This window comes from Odontesthes bonariensis, chromosome 24, assembly GCF_027942865.1.
Source record: "Odontesthes bonariensis isolate fOdoBon6 chromosome 24, fOdoBon6.hap1, whole genome shotgun sequence".
NCBI lineage: Eukaryota > Metazoa > Chordata > Actinopteri > Atheriniformes > Atherinopsidae > Odontesthes > Odontesthes bonariensis.
The window spans coordinates 10,689,914-10,707,296 of NC_134529.1; the positions used below are offsets into that span (position 1 = coordinate 10,689,914).

Genomic DNA, 17,383 nt, shown 5'->3' on the forward strand with positions numbered 1-17,383 from the left:
TGAATCTTAAAAAGAGTTGCAGCACTGTCCCCTGTGTGTCTCATCACCGTTTATCGCTCAAGCAGACAACCAAAAACATGCCACACACACACTTAGAGAGAAAACCATTTTAAATTTAATAAAAATTTGACTCCAACAAATCTGTCAATTAAATACAAAGAAACCAAGCAACATTCTCTGGTTATTTTGTACATATAAACAACTTGAGCATCTGCTCAAGAGAAAACAAACTCCCCTCTCCAAAAAAAAAAAACAGATCATCATGTGTAACACTGATGAAAGAGGGTAACCCCATGCATGAAAACACCAATAAAAAGAAGAAATAAATGATTTGCGAGCAAATCGTTACAGCTGATCTGTCACCAGGTGACTTTATAATGCCACACAATGTAAAAGTTCATAGGAGGGCTTAAAAATGTGAAGCAAATAAATTGTGACTTTCATTTTTGCAAAATTTGCAATGTCCACATCTCCATGCAAATATATTTCCCTGCTGAATTAATACCGGATAAACCCCCTGAGTAGTGCCTAAGCATCTTTTAAAGGGTGTTAGATTTGAGCAAAATGGCAAATCTATTTGGCAACGTGCCAGAAATTCTGAACAGCCCCAGAAAATCGTGTAGGAGGTGCATCAAAAACTAGATTTCAATTAAAAGAAGAAAAAAACAAGAAAAAAAAAATCTCAATGTCAAAATCAAAGCATCAAATATTAAGAATGAATGTTTTAGTCAGTCTCTTCGCAACCCAGGCTCTCAGCGTTTTAAGAAGCTTTCTATCTTAAAAATATCCTTCGTAAAAATGTAGCATTTTATTGGTTCAAGTAGGTCACTCCAGAGGTGTTGTTGAAAAATACGTGGAGATTTTCTTCATGGTTTGCGGTGAACGGGTGATCTGAAAAAAGTAAAAAATAAATAAATAAATAAAAAGGTCAGCAAACAATAATTCTTTTCAAAATTATAAAAATCTATCATTTCACAACACAATGCTGTATAATGCGAGTTTTCAAAGTCCATAAGAGTATGCCTAACGTATCTGAGCTCTTAAACCTCCCCACAAACATTTAAGCATTTCTTTTGATAACTAAGGTAATATTTCCTCACATTTACGGAGCATCCTCTGAAACCATCGGACTCCCCCCACGAGGGGAGACCAGGCTCACGCTTTGAAAACCTTTGTTGTTCAACATAATTATAGACAAAGTACCTCAAGTCACTAAAACAAAAACATTTAAAGGAAATACACATGATCATGATTTATCAGCTAAGAACAAGTTCTTAGAGGAGGCAGGAAAATATGGTCTCATAGACCATGCGATAATAAATACACTTGTCCACAGATGTGAATATTTACCCTGATAAATAGACCTCAAAAGACCAATGAATCATCCCTAAAGCTTGTGTAGAAATAACATTTAGCATGTTTTTGTGTCTCTACAGTGAATTTACCAGAGTTGAACAAGAATTCAACATTTGTTTTTTTCAACATTCAATTCTGCTGTGCAGAAACTGTTAAATTACCTGTCAAATGGTGACGACTGTCAAACTTATTAAAAGTAAAGGTTGTGTAAGAAGACAAACTGACTACTAAACCTCAGAGTTGTGTACTTACTGATGAAGCTGCCGTCTTGCCTTCTTGCTTCTTACAGACACGGGGACTCTTAGGAGTATTGGGACTTGCTTGGCCGTTCCTCATCTTTTGGCTCATCTCTGACAACCAGTTTATTGCTCTGGGAGAGCAATTCTCCTTTCCACACTGTCTTGATGAGGATTGTATGCTGTCATCTGTGTGACAGTCCGTCTGTACCGGGCTCTCCTCAGGGGGGCAGCAAGCATCAGACACGGTGTGGTTCCTCTTGGCCGCAGAATAGAGTTTAGTAACATAGTCGTCCTGTTCCGTGTCCTCACAGCCCGCAGGTGAATGGTCACCAGTTTCCAGCCTGCGTTTGGCCCGTCGTTCCGTGGTAGAGGTGCTGCTCGCCGGGCTCTGAGGACATGGGCTCAGGACTCGGCAGGTTGGAGGGGTGGCCTGAGCGGGCCTGACAGCGTGGGTCGGGGATAACCACTGTTTGATGGACGATGGTGTTCTCTGACGAACAACAGCTGTTTTAGAGTGGATTGGTGATGTGGTGCTGGAAGGGAGGGGCAAGGCAGCTCCACTGGGGGCACATGCAGCAAGTTGGGGTGAGGCGAGGCCACCCAGACTCTCAGTCCTCTGGGTCTTGGCAGGGGTTGTCTCAGCTCTGTCTGAGAGCTCTGAACAAAAGCAGAAGTTCACATTAGTTCAGATGAGGCAAGCAGTCAGACATATTGTGCACCTTAAGGCAAGGCAGCAGTGAGTTGTGATTAAACACTTCCATATTTCACAAACTTAGGGGGCAGCTTACAGTGAATTAAGAAGGAGTTAACATTCTAAAAAACAAAAACACAAAGCCTGCCTTCATATGGTAGCTGAAAAGCAGGACATCACGAGGATGTACGGTAAGAGAAATACTAACTTGGGGGAGATATGGGACGTGCCCAGCCTACTAGGTTAGCCTCTCCCACAGATGACTGTGCTCCATCAGCTTCCCGGTGAAGCCGCCAGATCCGCACAGTGTGATCATCGGAGCAGGAAGCAATCTGCCAACAGAGCAGTGGGGTTTAAACAGAGGCTCATTAAAGCAACTCAGCCTCACTGCAGGGAGAAATACAAATCTCCCTATCAAGGTTTTACATGAGGCAAAAATTTGAAAAAAAAATATTGAGATCATGCTGGTTAGCAGGTTGTGATTAGTGAATTAGACAACCAGTGAGGTCTGCCGACTTACTTTTGTGAAATCTGTCGGGCACCAGACGACAGATGTCACTTCCTCGCTGTGACCCTGAAGCGTCATGGGAGGATGTTGAGGATCAGAGATCTGAAACGTACAAATTGTTAATAAAAGGAAATCATTTAATAAAAAACTACCAGACATGCTATTCCTCTACATCATTTGGCACCAAACATGAACAAAAGAGAGGGAATGTACCTTCCAAATGTATGTGTGGTTGTCACTTGAGCCACTGGCCAGGAACTGGTCGTCGGGGCTAACAGTGGACTTGACATAAAATGAGGAGTTCTGGTGGCCACTGAAGACTGCCACTGTGGGTGCAAAAGCATGCTATAATGAGGATCACTGACAAAAGCTTCAATCTGGAGAATAAACAAGCCCCAAAAAATTCGAAGTGAATTAACAGAAAAAACACAAACAACTAAAATGAGAAGGAAGAAATTGACAGTAAGAGTCGCATTGTTATCATCCCAGAAATAAGTTCATAAAGTAGTCCACTCAATAAATGTTCCAGGGACTTTTCCCTTTGGTGTACTCCAATATGTGGTGACGCATTTCAAAATGGCTGCCTGCCTGGCATGGTCTCATCATTAACCACACAATTTACTCCTGTTACAGACTTTAGATCAATACTTTAATATCCATATAGACTTAAAGATATTGAAATAAGCTTTTACAGTCACACAATTCATCTCAAGCTCTCATTTGTGTCAAGGAGACACTGTTGCTTTGTGCTCTGCTCTCAGTGACAGTTTAGGCAAAAGACATTAGCCCCATCTAGTGAGATGTTAGTGGTAAACTGGAAAATACCCAGCATGGCACAGATAAATAACATGTCGATCCAGTGAGGAGGCTGTGTTTTTATTTACCTGGAGCCGATTTTATGCCACAGACGTTGAACATGTAGATGCTGTCATCCGTGCAGTTACACATGACGTTGGATCTTGAGGAGTCCAGAACGAGTCCAGAGTAACCTGCAACACGTGCAAAAGGAGATTCAGCTTATTTGTGGTTGTTTGATTATTTCAGGTAAATTGATGTGCCTGACCGGCGTAGCGTACAACTAACCCAGTCGCATGCGTGTGCAGGACCCAGCATACGGGTACGTCTGCAGAGGTACGGGGTCGTGATGGTATGCAGTGTAGTTCTTCCTCAGATCCCACATCTTGACTACTCTGATAGAGGAAAAGGGGAAAAAAAAAAAATGAGCACCAAAGTCTTGCAGTAGCTTTTATGGACATTGCAAAGAGGCATTTTACCCATCAACGGCCCCTGAGGAGATGAGCGTGTGCTGATCCCGAAACAAAACCACAGTAACACTCTGCTGGGTATCCTGCAAATGAAATAAGTTTACACAAAGATGAGCCTTCCAATCCCAGACACCCCACTGTTCAGTTCTTTAAACAGCATCCGTTGTTGATGAACCTTACCACACTAGGAGCCATGCCCCGCAGGTTGCTCCGCCTCTTCTTTGTTTTAGAAGTTGGGTTCGCGTCCGCTTTGTTGTGAGCGCCGCTGATCTGCTTCACTTGTCTGTAAAAACCATCTGAAAGGAAGGCAGCAGTGTAAAGATACAGCCCGACCGAGTTCTGCACCTGCTTCACAAGGCTGGCTTCATTTGTGATAGATGTCAAGCAAAAAAATAAAATAACCCGAAAAACATTTCAGACGTTCTAAAACTGAATTAGCTGAAGTCTCTGGTGCATACCTTTTTTGCTGCACCTGATATCCCAGACCATAATATTACCATCCCGAGCTCCGGTGCAGAACACAGCTGTTTAATAGAAGACAAGGCGTCGGTCATGTGACAAAATAAAGCGTCATTATTGCAGAAAGTGCTCAATATATTAGAAGATCTGTTGAGCAACAACAACAACAACAAAAAAATTCTCAACATTACCAGTGTTTTCTCATGTCTTTAAAGAGGACAATATAAAAGAAAAATAATCAGAGTAGAGGACTGCATTGAGAACTTTAATGTTGCTGCAGGCAGGACAACAGGTCCCGTAGTAACATTAGTTCCCGTACAGAGCTTTACAATAGAAAACCCAAGCAGGAAGAGTCACACATACAGGCAAATTTCTCTACTGTGAACAGTATTAACTAATTAAATAGAAGACAAGAAAAGGCAAAAGTATACCTTTCTCTTCAGGTGTAAATGCAACCGACTTCAGGCTGCAGAGATGGCCCTTAAAGCTGCCCAACAGCTCCCCAGACCTTACATCCCACAGCCGGGCCATCTGGTCCCCTGCAGCAGTCACCTGAGGGAGGCACACAGGACCAAAACAGGTTGATGGAAACAAAATGGAAGGAAACAAAGAGCTTACAAGAAGCTTCATATGCAGATCCAAATGACAGGGTACATGCTGTAAAATAAATCAGTGGAATGCATTTGCACTTACCAGCTGAGACTCCCCTGGTACCCAAGCAATGTCAAAGACCGCATTCTCATGAGCCAGCCACTCTGTAGAGTTCACACCCAATTATCCACCAACATCTCGTAGTTATGCAAAGAACAATTCTGAACAAAGTAGTTTTCTACAAATACCTTTAAGGAGAGAGTTTTCTCGGCTCTCTGTGTTGTAGATCCGAACCACGCCTTCTTCATTAGCTGCTGCCAGGACATTCTGCATGTCTCCGGCTAAAAGGGGGAAGAGTCCCTACTGTTAATAAGTGAAATGAAAACTTTGCCTCGTTCTCAGCAGAGATGTTGACATATGCAAAGGGTTTACCGGAGGAGAAAGCTAATCCGAATGGTGGCACAGTGTCGCCCATGTTCCCGTAGGAGATGTGCTCATCATGTCGGACGCACTGGTAGCCTTCTAGCAGTGAGCTCAGAGGTAACTTGGAGTAAGAATCTGCGGGGCGAGCTGGGCAGAAGGAATGAAGCTCACTTAGTAATTAGAAAAAAAAACAGGTTTAAGTTATTCTACTATTCTACAAATGTGACATCTTATTTTCATTAGACAATGTTTGACAAGTCGGTAAAGCTTTCCATTGGAATCCTGTTTAATGTAACAGTCTAGTGTCCAAAACCTGTCACCAAATTCTTGCTTGCACAAGAAAATGATAATCCAAAGATTGATATAGTTTATATACGAGGTTACACATGTTATTTGTGGACAAACTATTAGTGCACAAGCCTGGTAGACACATCCCCAGGAGCCCTATGCTTGAAATGCAATATATCTTCTAAAAAAAAAAGAGACTCAGAGCAACCATTACACAGTGGAGATGTAATTAAACTAAAAAAAACTGACAGAAAAGCAAAGCAAAGCAACAACACACTTTCACACAACCCTAAATTGGTCATTTTGATGCTGGTGTCACATTTTTATAAAAAGAATAGTAAAGATTTATCAAGTTGAAGCAAAGAAATGCAAAACTACCCAAACTAAATGCAAACAACCACAATGATGTGAAAAATAATTTTTTTTAAAAAGAGACAAAACAACCAAACTGAGGCACGGAATTACAAAAATGGAACAAAAACGTAGATTAAATGATCAGAAAATCACAGAGATGACAGAGAAAGGCAAATATATTTAAAACACACAACAGGAGTAAAAAACAACAACAACATATTATCTAATAAAGTGTGTGCTTAAGGTAGTTTTGCACTTAGTTTTGTGCCACATTGCAGCCATAAACTGTTTTTACTGATCAAGCTACAGTATAATCACCCTTGGTGCGTTTCAGTAAATCATGCATCTCCATTTTAATATTTGGACCGAAGCGTTGGATTATGTTTTAGTGTGTATGGCAGTGTGACTGTGTAGTTAAATCATGCTGATTTAGTTTGAGGAAACTTAGAAGAAACATCACGTTGCATTAACAGCGCAAGCTAACGTGTTAGCCTGTTAGATCCAACTGCCAAAGCAACAGAAACGCACCAACGATCTCATTTCTGCTTTAGCAGCTTTAACGCCTGAGACTTAGAAATAAATATGAGGTTATATTCCCCTCCAGCAAGGCCTCGCTAAGATCCACCAGCAGCCGTCGTACATCGCACAATAAAACCCCAAAGCACTCCTCGGAAACTGTAAAGACCCCCAAGACGCATCGTGCCTCACCATTCTGCCTGCGTCTCCCCACTCCTCTGTCAACCACTGAGCGGAAAAGCATCCCTACACTCCAGCCGAAATAACTGTTGATACCACTGAGAAGCTTTTCAGATCGTTGGCTGTTTGTCCCCCTTCCTTCGTGTTGAGGCTGGGTGTCTTTCCCGCGAACAGATGAATAACTAAATTCCCCGCTAAAGCCTGGTCTCGGGCTGCTATTGGCTCAGACAGCCGCTTCCCCAGCGGGAGAACTTCCGCTTCCGCTTTTTCTGAGCAGCGTCTTTTTCAACTGCACTTTTAAAAAGTGGACAGAATAATCTGCGATGTTAGCTGCCTCTTCAACGTACATGTATACACACTATATGTTTATACAATACATACAATAATTTTCTTCATATTGCACCATGCATAGGATACAGTTTGTTAAACTTTAATGTGCTGGGTGCAACATATCAGGGAAGGTTATATTTAAACATGTCCCGATGTTCATAGATTCTGAATGTCTTTCTTTGGAAGCAGAGGAGTATATGTTCTTTAGAGATACTTCATTTGAATTTGAATTTAAATTAATTAATATGATAGGCCCTCATGTGGGTCCTAGACACATGCAAAAAGACAAAGCACTGAGAAAAAACATTTGATAACACAAATACACGAAAAAAACAAAACGTTTGACAAGCACTCCTACCTATTCCAGTACCTCACGGAGAGATTTTTCTCCCTCAACTTTGAACTTGTCCTGTATTTTGCGTATAATATTTTAACATAACTAATGACAGTTGTAAAATAATTCTGAATCGAGTAAAACCACAAGTACTAAAGTTCATAAGTAGATGCACTGTATTCTGTTTTTATCAGACCATTGTAAATATACCTACAGTGCAATGTGGTACTTGAATTGCATTTATATTAAGTTTTTTATTTTATTTTAAGAAAGTTAGTTGTGTCACATAGCGAATAGCTTTTATTTTGAAAAGTCAAACTTCCGACCGGATGTAGCATCGCTGTAAAATGGCTTATTTTGAATGTTGAAACCACTTGAACAGTGACATGCTAAAGCTCCATGTGTACTGTCAAGCTTTAAACTGAACAACTAAGCAGCAATGACGCTTTCAACAGCACGTTCATTCTTGTCAGAGGCTTGTTATGGGGAGCAAGAGCTCGACGCTAACTCCGCTCTCATGGAGCTGGACAAAGGTGCGTTAGCTAACGTGCTAATGAGTTAGCATATGTCTCATTGCTTGTGTTTCAATCATGTGCTTAGTGTTCTCTTTGTAATTTGTTGAATATTACTGATCCCATGAAAGCGACCTACTTTTCTGTGACTGGAGTAATGTCTGTAATTGCAGGGCTGCGATCGGGGAAGCTCGGAGAGCAGTGTGAGGCTGTGGTGCTGTTCCCCAAGCTCTTCCAGAAGTACCCTTTCCCCATCCTTATTAACTCAGCATTCCTCAAACTAGCAGACATCTTCAGACTTGGGTATGGTGACGTAATAGATTATTTGTTTTTAAGGTATAATGTTTTAGTTGCAATAACTTTCCATTTCAGAAGCCACATATTCCAGATAGTAAGAACCGTGTAATAAGCTATCACAAGAGAGAGCAAATATTATGGATACTGCTCTATAATTCACTGTGGAATTCAACAGCACAACTTCTCAATCAAACTTAATTCGTAAAGCATATTTCCAGATAGTGATTACAATCTGATTAAAACAGTAGAAATATAATGGTGGCAGATTCTGACATCTATGTACAAATTAAATTAAAGAAGGTAAAAAAAAACCACTTTCAGTAAGTTGAGCAGAAATGACCCCCTGTAACATTAAGATTTTATTTGTTGCAGCATTCATGTGTTAAACCACATTGCTTCGAGCCTCATAAATTGACTACTGGAGGTATATTACCCAAACTACTCGGATTAACTTGACTTGATCAGATATACAGTCGAGAGAAACTCATAAACCTTTAATCCTCTGGGGACACGCCATGAACAATGGATCAGTGTTGACTTTAACAGTTCCACAAATCCGTCTCTCTTTTCAGCAACAACTTCCTGCGTCTGTGTGTGCTGAAAGTAACGCAACAGAGTGAGAAACATTTGGAGAAGATTCTCAACGTGGATGAATTTGTTAAAAGGGTGTTTTCGGTCATTCATAGCAACGACCCTGTTGCCAGAGCCATCACTCTGAGGTAAAGCTGTACACTGTGCTTGCTGGCACAGGATGCACTTATAACACATTAATGATGCATGTTTAACAACTTGCAGTGCTTTTCAGTCACAGAATATTCAGGATGAACTATTTTCTTTCTGCTCTTTCTGTTTAGGATGCTCGGTAGTTTGGCATCTATCATCCCTGAGAGGAAGAACGCCCACCACAGTATTCGACAAAGCCTGGACTCTCATGACAATGTGGAAGTGGAGGCTGCTATCTTTGCAGCTGCAAGCTTCTCTGCACAGTCAAAGTAAGAAGAATCATCGCTAAAACTGAGCTGTGATGTGTGAAAAATTTGGTATTTGCACAGTTTAATGATCGCGTTTTATTGTTTTTAACTTTCAGGGACTTTGCTGCTGGAATTTGTAACAAAGTCAGCGAAATGATTCAAGGTAAAATATTCAATCACTGATCATATCAGAGCTTACATTAAGACAATGAACATGGGTCCAATTACTTTTTTTCCAGAGATATTTATACTAAATTCAGAGATAACTCTATCCCCTTCAACCCTGTCCAAATGGGCCTTTTTCATAATTTGCATTCCTCTTTGATCTCTGCTTCCACAACAGGTTTAGACACTCCAGTGGAGCTGAAACTGAAGTTGATCCCAATGCTGCAACACATGCATCATGATGCCAGCTTGGCATCCAGCAGCAGAGAGCTTCTACAGCACCTGGTGAACTCTTACCCATCCACCCCCATGGTCATCGTCTCACTGCACACCTTCACTCAGCTAGCTGCCTCCTCCCTCATTGATATCCCCAAGCAGGTAGCCCCCTGTTACAAGCAGAGCACTAACTCATAGGCTTTTGTTATAGAAGGATACTCAGAAATGCAGGCCTTGAACTTTTTGCTGTTTTTGTTCAGGTTTACGCTCGTGTACCTTTTAAAAAAGATAAATGACCGATTCCTCACTCGACTCATTATCTGTCCAGTTGCAGCTCCTCCTTCAGTACCTGAGCAATGATCCCAGAAAAGCTGTGAAGCGGCTCGCAATTAATGACTTGAAACTCCTGGCTAAAAAGGCTCCTCACCTGTGGATCAGAGAAAATACTCAGGTAGAGAAGCAGACTGTTAGGTTGAAGGATTGTCTTGCTGTGGCTTTAAATCTGCATGTAATCTAACAAGTTTTTATCTCTGCAGACTCTGTGTGAGTGTGCTTTGACCATCCCTTACAACAGTTTGAAGCTGGGGATGTTGGCTGTCCTCTCCACCCTCTCTGGAACAATAGCAATCAAGCAGTATTTCAGTAATACAGCAGGTAACGTAAAACCTTTCCCTTTTTGTATGGAGTTATTTTATTCCATTAAGCTTTTATATGGTATTTGAGTTGTGGAAAAAGTGGACTCTGAATAGAGTCTGTAAAACTTTCCTCTCAGGTGGCTCTTCAGTTCCTCCCAAGCTCACTGACCTGGTTAAACTGGCACAAGAATGCTGTTACCACAGTAACCTGGCAGTGGCTGCTCACGGGGTCATAATTCTCTCCAACATTGCCATTTCCTGTTCGGAAAAAGGTTAGTGTCTGTGGACAAAAGCCTGTTTGAGGGATTCCTCTAATAATATCCACCAGTTAATGCTTTCCTCTCAGTCACCTTGATGTGTTCATATCATTTAACACTGCTGTGTGAATTATGTCCCTCAGATATAATACAGTTGGAGCAGGACACAGTTTTGGGAGTGGAGTCCCTTCTGATGCTGTGCAGTCAGGATAGCAGCCCCACTGCACAGGCCACCCTGAAAGTAAGACTGCATCCTTTAAGCACAGGGCTTAGTATGCAAGCTCAACACAGTTGACACAAACATTATGATGTAACTCATAGTTCCTAAATGCCTAACACGCCACGTCAGGTTTGTGGCATTGGTTACTTATTCATTCTCAATAAAACAATAAAACAAACAGTCAAGGTTAATACGACACAAACATATCCGGCCAATTTTGCCAATTTGTGGGGAAGTGCAAACTTTGAAAGGCTGACAGTTTGGAACAATGTTGATCTTAACCTCGGCATTAAGAAACGCATTATTTGCTGAATGTGCTGATGTGGTCAAGTTGAAGAATCGCAGTATCTGTGGGTGCTTGCCGTGTTTCTCCCTGTGACACATGTAACATGTCTATGTGTGAAACAGATACTGGCATCTATCATCAAAGTGATAATAATGCATCTTGAAAATGTTGATGCAATTCATGTTCAAGTGAAATGACATATGCGTCACTCCAGGTCATGATGGGATCTGAAAAGCCTGACGTGGCATCATAAATTAAACAGGGTTTCCAGTCTCCTCACAGGGAGGAAGACTGGACCAAAAGCTCAGGCATCGTTATCTGGACCGAAAAAGCTTGATCAGTGTGCACCCTTAGACAAATCCATAGTTTCAACTGAGGAGGTCACTGTTATTTTAGGAGTAGTGCACCCATAATTATCTAGAACATACCTCCTTGTCATCCATGTCAACAATCAAACCATCGATGCTTCTCATGCTTAAGGATGCTTCTTCAAATGGATGCGCCTTTGTCACGTCTTTTGGCCAGGAAAGAGTCCTTCCTTGTATTCCAAAAACGCATGAAGGACCGGGCCTAACAAGTGGACAAACCCCACAGCAACGGTCTCGTTGTCAGTTACACCCCTACTCACTCAACAGTCGGCTAATAAACAGCTGTTGGGTATTTATACTTTGCTCTCTGTTGATGGAACACATTGCAATACCAACAACTTTATGGAGACAACAGATGATGAAAACAAACTCGGTTACATTTAAATGCACAAGACAAAGACATATCCATCACCAGTGCAGAAGTACTGTGGGTGTTTAGAGAATGTCGAGGACACACAGAAACGTCCTTAATATTTCACGGAACACTGAACTAAGTCCCTTTAAAGGATCTTCAACATTGAAACAGTCTTAAAGCTGCCGTCGGCAACTTTTTTTTAGTCATATTAGCTTGAACTGTCATGGGATTCTGGAAGTAGAATATTAAATAGGCTGTTTAGGAAAAATCCCTGTTCTGTAGCTCCCTCTAAAGCCTGTAATTGTGCTTGCAAAAATCGAGCGCTCCCGGCTGTTTTTAACCAATCACGTTAGGTTTATTATTTATCTATTATCTGAGCAGAACAGTCACCAACCACGTCTTCCATGCTGAACGTGAGTCTGCCCCCAGCTTGTGTGCGCGCACACTGGTGTGAACCCACGTGCACAACCTCGTCCACAGAGGGGGAGGGGTTTGGGGGGCGGTTTGGAGCTTGGTAGAGGTTGGGGGAGGGACCTGAAAGTTGTATCAGTTCGCATTTTCCGACTTTAGACTCGGAATTTTGAAAACCTGCCGACGGCAGCTTTAAGGTTTGGTGGCTGTTAAAAATCCTGCCTATATTCCTATCCTATATTCTATGAAGCGCCCCTTGTTTTAATTGTGACTCAGCCTCCTACTTCCTCTTTTGTTTGAACCATAGACCAACCTCACCTCACTGGTTAGGCTGCTAAAAAGCCGACCCCACCTCAGCCAATCAGCTGTGGAATTCCTGCTCGGGCAGCTCCACTTATCCTGTGACTCCTCTCGCATCCTCATGTGCCACGCTTTGTCGGCCATCGCCACCCACCTGCCCGTGCTGGGAGACGGCATGCTGGGAGATCTAGTGGATCTCTTCCAAGTGGCCAGTCACTCCTCCACTGGCGAGCAGCAAGAGCTTCTGGTGAGAGATGTTACACGAGTCACATGTCAGCTGCTGTTGAAAGAGTCAGTTGGAGGTTACATCACTTTAATGTTTGCTTGTTTTATTGCTTGTATGTCACAGATTTTGGAGTTTCAAACTCACCCCCCCCCCCCCCCCCCCCCCCTATTGTGATGGTTCCAGGTTTCCTTGGCAACAGTAATTTTTGTTGCTAGCCAGTCATCTCTGTCAGCTGAAGTGAAGACGGTCATCAAACAGCAGCTGGAGAAAGCTGCTAACGGCTGGACCGTGTACCGCATCGCACGCCAAGCCTCGCGCATGGTGAGCAGATGTTTTTATAGAAATGGTGTCACAAGGAGCCACGGAACGGGATAATAAAGTTCTCACCTCAATCCGCAGGGATGTCACGAGTTCTCCAGCGAGCTGTATCAGTGCCTGCGGACTCGAGTGGCCTCGGAGCACTTCTACTTCTGGCTGAACAGCCTGAAGGAGTTTTCCCAGGCTGAGCAGTGCCTGAGTCACGTAGAAGACAGAGACTACAGTGGAGCCATGACTGCCATCGCCGAAGCCCTGCGCTCCTACCAAAAGGGCATCGCCTCGCTCACAGTCAGTTCACTGCCAGGCATCTGCTTGTCAAAAAACATTTAATGTTGCACCTCTTTCACTAGTGACAGCAGTGCTTAGAGCTGTTAAAAGTCAACTCTGGAGAGTGGTGCTATTGGAGCTGATTTCACATCAACTCAAATTCCTACTGACTGCACGCACCAATCCAGGGCTGTATTTGGTTGGGTCAGCTGAACAAGACGCGCATAACTATTTATCTGTCGTGTTTATGAACGTTTATCTGATTAATCTCTTCTTGCAGGCTGCCAGCACTCCTCTGAGCCCACTCACATTCCAGTGTGAGTTCATTAAGCTGCGGATCGACACTCTGCAGGCACTGTCGCAGCTCATTTGTACCTGCAACAGCCTGAAGACCAGTCCTCCGCCAGCCATCGCCACCACCATCGCTATCACTTCAGGCAACGACTTACAGCGCTGTGGCCGCATCTCGGTGCAGGTAACCTGCTGAAGTTTGACCTGCACGGAATTTGGGCTTTTTCAGTTGATTGGTATTTGGTGATGATGGGGAGTAAAGGGCACAGACCTGCGACTTTTGGCTGCATGGTGCGACATGCAGGGAACAGATATGTGTGAAAATTTTGCAGCATGTGGGAGGCTATAGGTCAGAATTCAGCAGGAGCAGAAGCTATGCTGATATTTTAGGCTGGCTGCTGTGTCATGATCTAGTGTTCCCTGTTATATAAGTTAGACATGAATTAAAAACAGTCATGCTTTGTAGTTTACTGATGAGCAGGATTTGTGCATCCATGAAGAATAAATGTGCCCTGATTTTAGTTAATCATGCTGTTCCTCTTTTTTTCCAGATGAAAGTATGCATGGATGAGTTCAGAAGTCTCGCTGCTCGCTACGCTGATTTACACCAGTCATCATTTGATGCTGATTATACCACCCTTCGCAATGTGGAGCTGTATCCTTAAGCAATCATTAGCACAGTCACACTTTTCTCTTTAAGTATCCTCTGCTTTCTGCGGTAATTTGATGCTCTTTAACTGTCCGTCCAGACAACAGCAGAGCTGTTTGCTTGTCTCCCATGTAATCGAAGCTTTGATACTGGACCCGCAGGCAGCCAGGTGAGAGCTGCTGTCGTAGCTGAATCGTAGAGTCTGTTGTGATCTGTTTCCAAATTTAAATAAAACTCCTACGCTTCAAAACAACTTAAATTACCCTCTTAGTTTGAATGAGAACAGGCCGATTCTCTGTGGTGGTCAGTAATGTGTATTAGTTGTACTGAACTTGTTGGGGAATGTGCAATCTTGCTGTGGCCCTTCAGAAATGACACATTTACATACTCGTGTATTTTTCCAAATTCTTTTTTATACCTCACTTCCCCCACAGATGTCTGTGTCATATCGTCTCTGTTTCTATAATGTAGTTTTCAGGAGTACGGCACTCTGGGGTCCGTTCAGACGGAAAGTGAATACGAACGACGGATGATGTCGGTTTTTAACCGCGTGCTGGAGGAAGTGGAAGGCCTCACCAAGAAGCATCCTCCTGTGTCACACTTGGTAAGGTGAACAGTCATCCTCGAGTTCTCAGGAGCTTCTGTGGTTTCTCTAGCAGTTTTGCTGCAGTGGGTTTTGATATTATGGCTCAATAGTTGTGTTAAATGCTGAGTTTGCATCAACTAATATCCATGTAGCTTGTTTATTGAGCTCACTTTATTCTAGTCCTACAATTTTCCTTGTTTTCTTTTAAGTTTGCCTTTAGATGGTGTTTATTTTGTGCAAACCTCTCTTGATTATTTATTTTTTTGTGCCGTTTGTTTTTCAGCATACAGGTTGTCTGTGTGACGCCATCATAGCTTTGCTCAAGGTACCGCTGTCTTTCCAGAGATATTTCTTCCAAAAGCTCCAGTCAACCAGCATCAAGGTAACCGTTTTTGATTCTTCTAAATAGATCAACACTCAGTTAAATAAGCAATGCGCACATCCTTATCTTGCAATGCAATTCCAAACCAACCACACATGACTTGCCGTTTGCTTCGAAGTAAATGTTTCACCTGATGTTTGTTAAAGATACACCAGGAGTTTTACTTTGCGATTACTTTACGATTGATACCACCCACCATAAGTCAAACTCTTATTTTTAACGTTCACAAAAGTTTTTTCTGGATAGTGAACTGAGTAGCTGATTTAAGTGCAAATAGAATCAACCGAAGAAGAATACATTTTTACTCTGGTTTTTATTTGGCTGTTTGTTCGTGTTGGATCACAGCCCACTTGAACAAAAATCACTCTTTTCGACGACATTTTTCCAACAGTTCTTGCGAGGTTTATTCACTTGTGTGTTTTGTATTTTTCCAGCTTGCTCTCTCCCCATCACCACGCACACCAAGTGAGCCAATCCCAGTGCAGAACAGTCAGCAGCTGACTCTGAAGGTAGAAGGTGTGGTGCAACATGGATCAACCCCAGGACTCTTCAGGAAGATCCAATCTGTCTGCCTCAATGTCACCTCAGTTCTGCAGAGCAAGACGGGGTCTGACTACAAGGTGCGTCACTTCATTTGTTCGGTTTTTTTTTCTTGCAAACCACAAATAGCATCTTCTTTTAAATTCTCCTTTCATTCATTTACTGAAAATCAAGTCAAACAGCCGGAACTGATGCGGTAGATTATAATATGTTTTGTTTTCAGATTGCGCTCGATACAAAAACGAATGAGATCGAGCAGCGTGTCGAACCGCACAACGACTACTTCAGCACCCAGTTCTTGCTGAACTTCTCCATCCTGGGCACCCACGCAGTCACTGTGGAGGCATCTGTGGTCGATGAAAGCGGCATCGAGTGGAAAACGGGGCCGAAGACAATGGTGTCTGTCAAGTCTCTGGAGGATCCTTACTCCCAGCAGCTGCGCCACCAGCTGCAGCAAGGTGGAGCTCAGCCTGCCCCACAGAGGGGTGCATACGCTCGCTTCTAGTCAGTTCGCTCCCAGCGTTTCTCACGTTGCGAGCCTGTGTACTTGACCTGTCTTGTTTTGTAGAAAGAGAACATGTACAATTTTTTTTTCAATGATTAAAAGACCATATTTCATTAGAATGCTAATGGGTGTTCTCTTTTTCAAATTGATTTCAAGGATATTCGGAATAATATAAACATTTATATGCGCAGTTTATCACACCAGAAGATGGGAAGTAGGCTACTTCTTTCAATTGTCTGCCTATTTTCTTAATCCAGTTGTGTTTAATGTATGCAGTAACCAGTAGGACAGCGGATTCCTGAACGTCCTTGGCCTCGTCTTTTCCACATAAAAGCTGTAACGAAGACAGCCATCAGGGGGCAGACTATCACTGAACATCACTGTCTGAAGGGCTCTGAAAGGCTTTTGGTGCCAATTCCAATTAATCAGTGAGGGGGGGAGCAATCAGACACTTCTGGCTGATACTGTACAAAAAAATCTTATGTCTCAATGAATATTTAGTTATTTTCAGGAACAAGAAGATGCCGCAAATATAACATTTAACCATAAAAAACTCAAAGAGCCCAAGCGGTCCGCTTCAATAGCTGAGTGCTATTTCTGACTTAAATGGGGCTAAATACGTTCATATCAGGGATAAAGTACTGTACCCACACTGATGATGTTATCTAAAAAAAAATGGCATCTTCCAAACGTGAATGAGTCCGAATCACTCCACACGATTTAATCATGAATTTGGAGGTGACATGCAGTTTCTTTTTTATACACACTAAAACCATCAACGCTTGACAGCAGGGAGTCTGCGCACTTCGAGACTCCGAGACGAAAAGCTGGCCTCAAACGAACACCAGCGTCAAGCCGGAAGGAATAAGAAAAGTAGTTCGGCCCTGGATCTTCAAAATTAATGTCGGATTATGACCACAAGTAAGCCACAGACATTTGTTTGATCAATTCCTGCTTGATATAGAAAAATCTAGAAGTTTTAGGTCAATTACAATAAAAACTCTGTAGTCTTTGGTTGTGTCCTCGTGCGTTTATATTCCCCGAGGCATGAATCCAAATGGATTTATTGCAGACCAAAACTGACAACTTTGT

General features: G+C 42.5%; 2 protein-coding genes across 2 annotated transcripts; one reads left to right on the forward strand and one right to left on the reverse strand.

Moving 5' to 3' along the window:
- Positions 1 to 136: 136 nt before the first annotated feature.
- On the reverse strand, positions 137 to 7,014 carry dtl (denticleless E3 ubiquitin protein ligase adapter). The gene is made up of 15 exons (XM_075459043.1): positions 6,883 to 7,014; positions 5,542 to 5,679; positions 5,358 to 5,450; positions 5,212 to 5,273; positions 4,950 to 5,070; positions 4,518 to 4,583; positions 4,240 to 4,355; positions 4,069 to 4,142; positions 3,878 to 3,984; positions 3,679 to 3,783; positions 3,008 to 3,120; positions 2,807 to 2,896; positions 2,495 to 2,618; positions 1,609 to 2,252; positions 137 to 891 (listed from the first exon to the last, which is right to left on the reverse strand). Exons 1-15 carry the CDS (start codon positions 6,932 to 6,934, stop codon positions 826 to 828), a joined length of 1,971 nt encoding a protein of 656 aa, XP_075315158.1. The 5' UTR covers positions 6,935 to 7,014; the 3' UTR covers positions 137 to 825.
- An 854-nt stretch (positions 7,015 to 7,868) lies between these two features.
- ints7 (integrator complex subunit 7) lies at positions 7,869 to 16,416 on the forward strand. Its single transcript, XM_075459507.1, has 20 exons — positions 7,869 to 8,067; positions 8,220 to 8,349; positions 8,916 to 9,062; positions 9,198 to 9,335; positions 9,431 to 9,477; positions 9,658 to 9,857; positions 10,024 to 10,146; positions 10,232 to 10,349; positions 10,468 to 10,602; positions 10,731 to 10,828; positions 12,535 to 12,774; positions 12,937 to 13,074; positions 13,153 to 13,359; positions 13,619 to 13,813; positions 14,181 to 14,284; positions 14,379 to 14,447; positions 14,750 to 14,882; positions 15,148 to 15,246; positions 15,681 to 15,866; positions 16,010 to 16,416. Exons 1-20 carry the CDS (start codon positions 7,974 to 7,976, stop codon positions 16,289 to 16,291), a joined length of 2,883 nt encoding a protein of 960 aa, XP_075315622.1. The 5' UTR covers positions 7,869 to 7,973; the 3' UTR covers positions 16,292 to 16,416.
- The last annotated feature ends 967 nt before the right edge of the window (positions 16,417 to 17,383 follow it).

Coding starts and splice junctions, on each gene's coding strand:
- ints7 (XM_075459507.1), top strand. CDS start 7,974: ATGACGCTTTCAACAGCACGTTCATTCTTGTCAGAGGCTTGTTATGGG. Junction 8,068..8,219: donor TCTCATGGAGCTGGACAAAG/GTGCGTTAGCTA, acceptor CTGTAATTGCAG/GGCTGCGATCGGGGAAGCTC. Junction 14,285..14,378: donor ACCCTTCGCAATGTGGAGCT/GTATCCTTAAGC, acceptor CTGTCCGTCCAG/ACAACAGCAGAGCTGTTTGC.
- dtl (XM_075459043.1), bottom strand. CDS start 6,934: ATGCTTTTCCGCTCAGTGGTTGACAGAGGAGTGGGGAGACGCAGGCAG. Junction 4,584..4,949: donor ATTTACACCTGAAGAGAAAG/GTATACTTTTGC, acceptor TCTATTAAACAG/CTGTGTTCTGCACCGGAGCT. Junction 4,356..4,517: donor TATCAGGTGCAGCAAAAAAG/GTATGCACCAGA, acceptor CCTTCCTTTCAG/ATGGTTTTTACAGACAAGTG.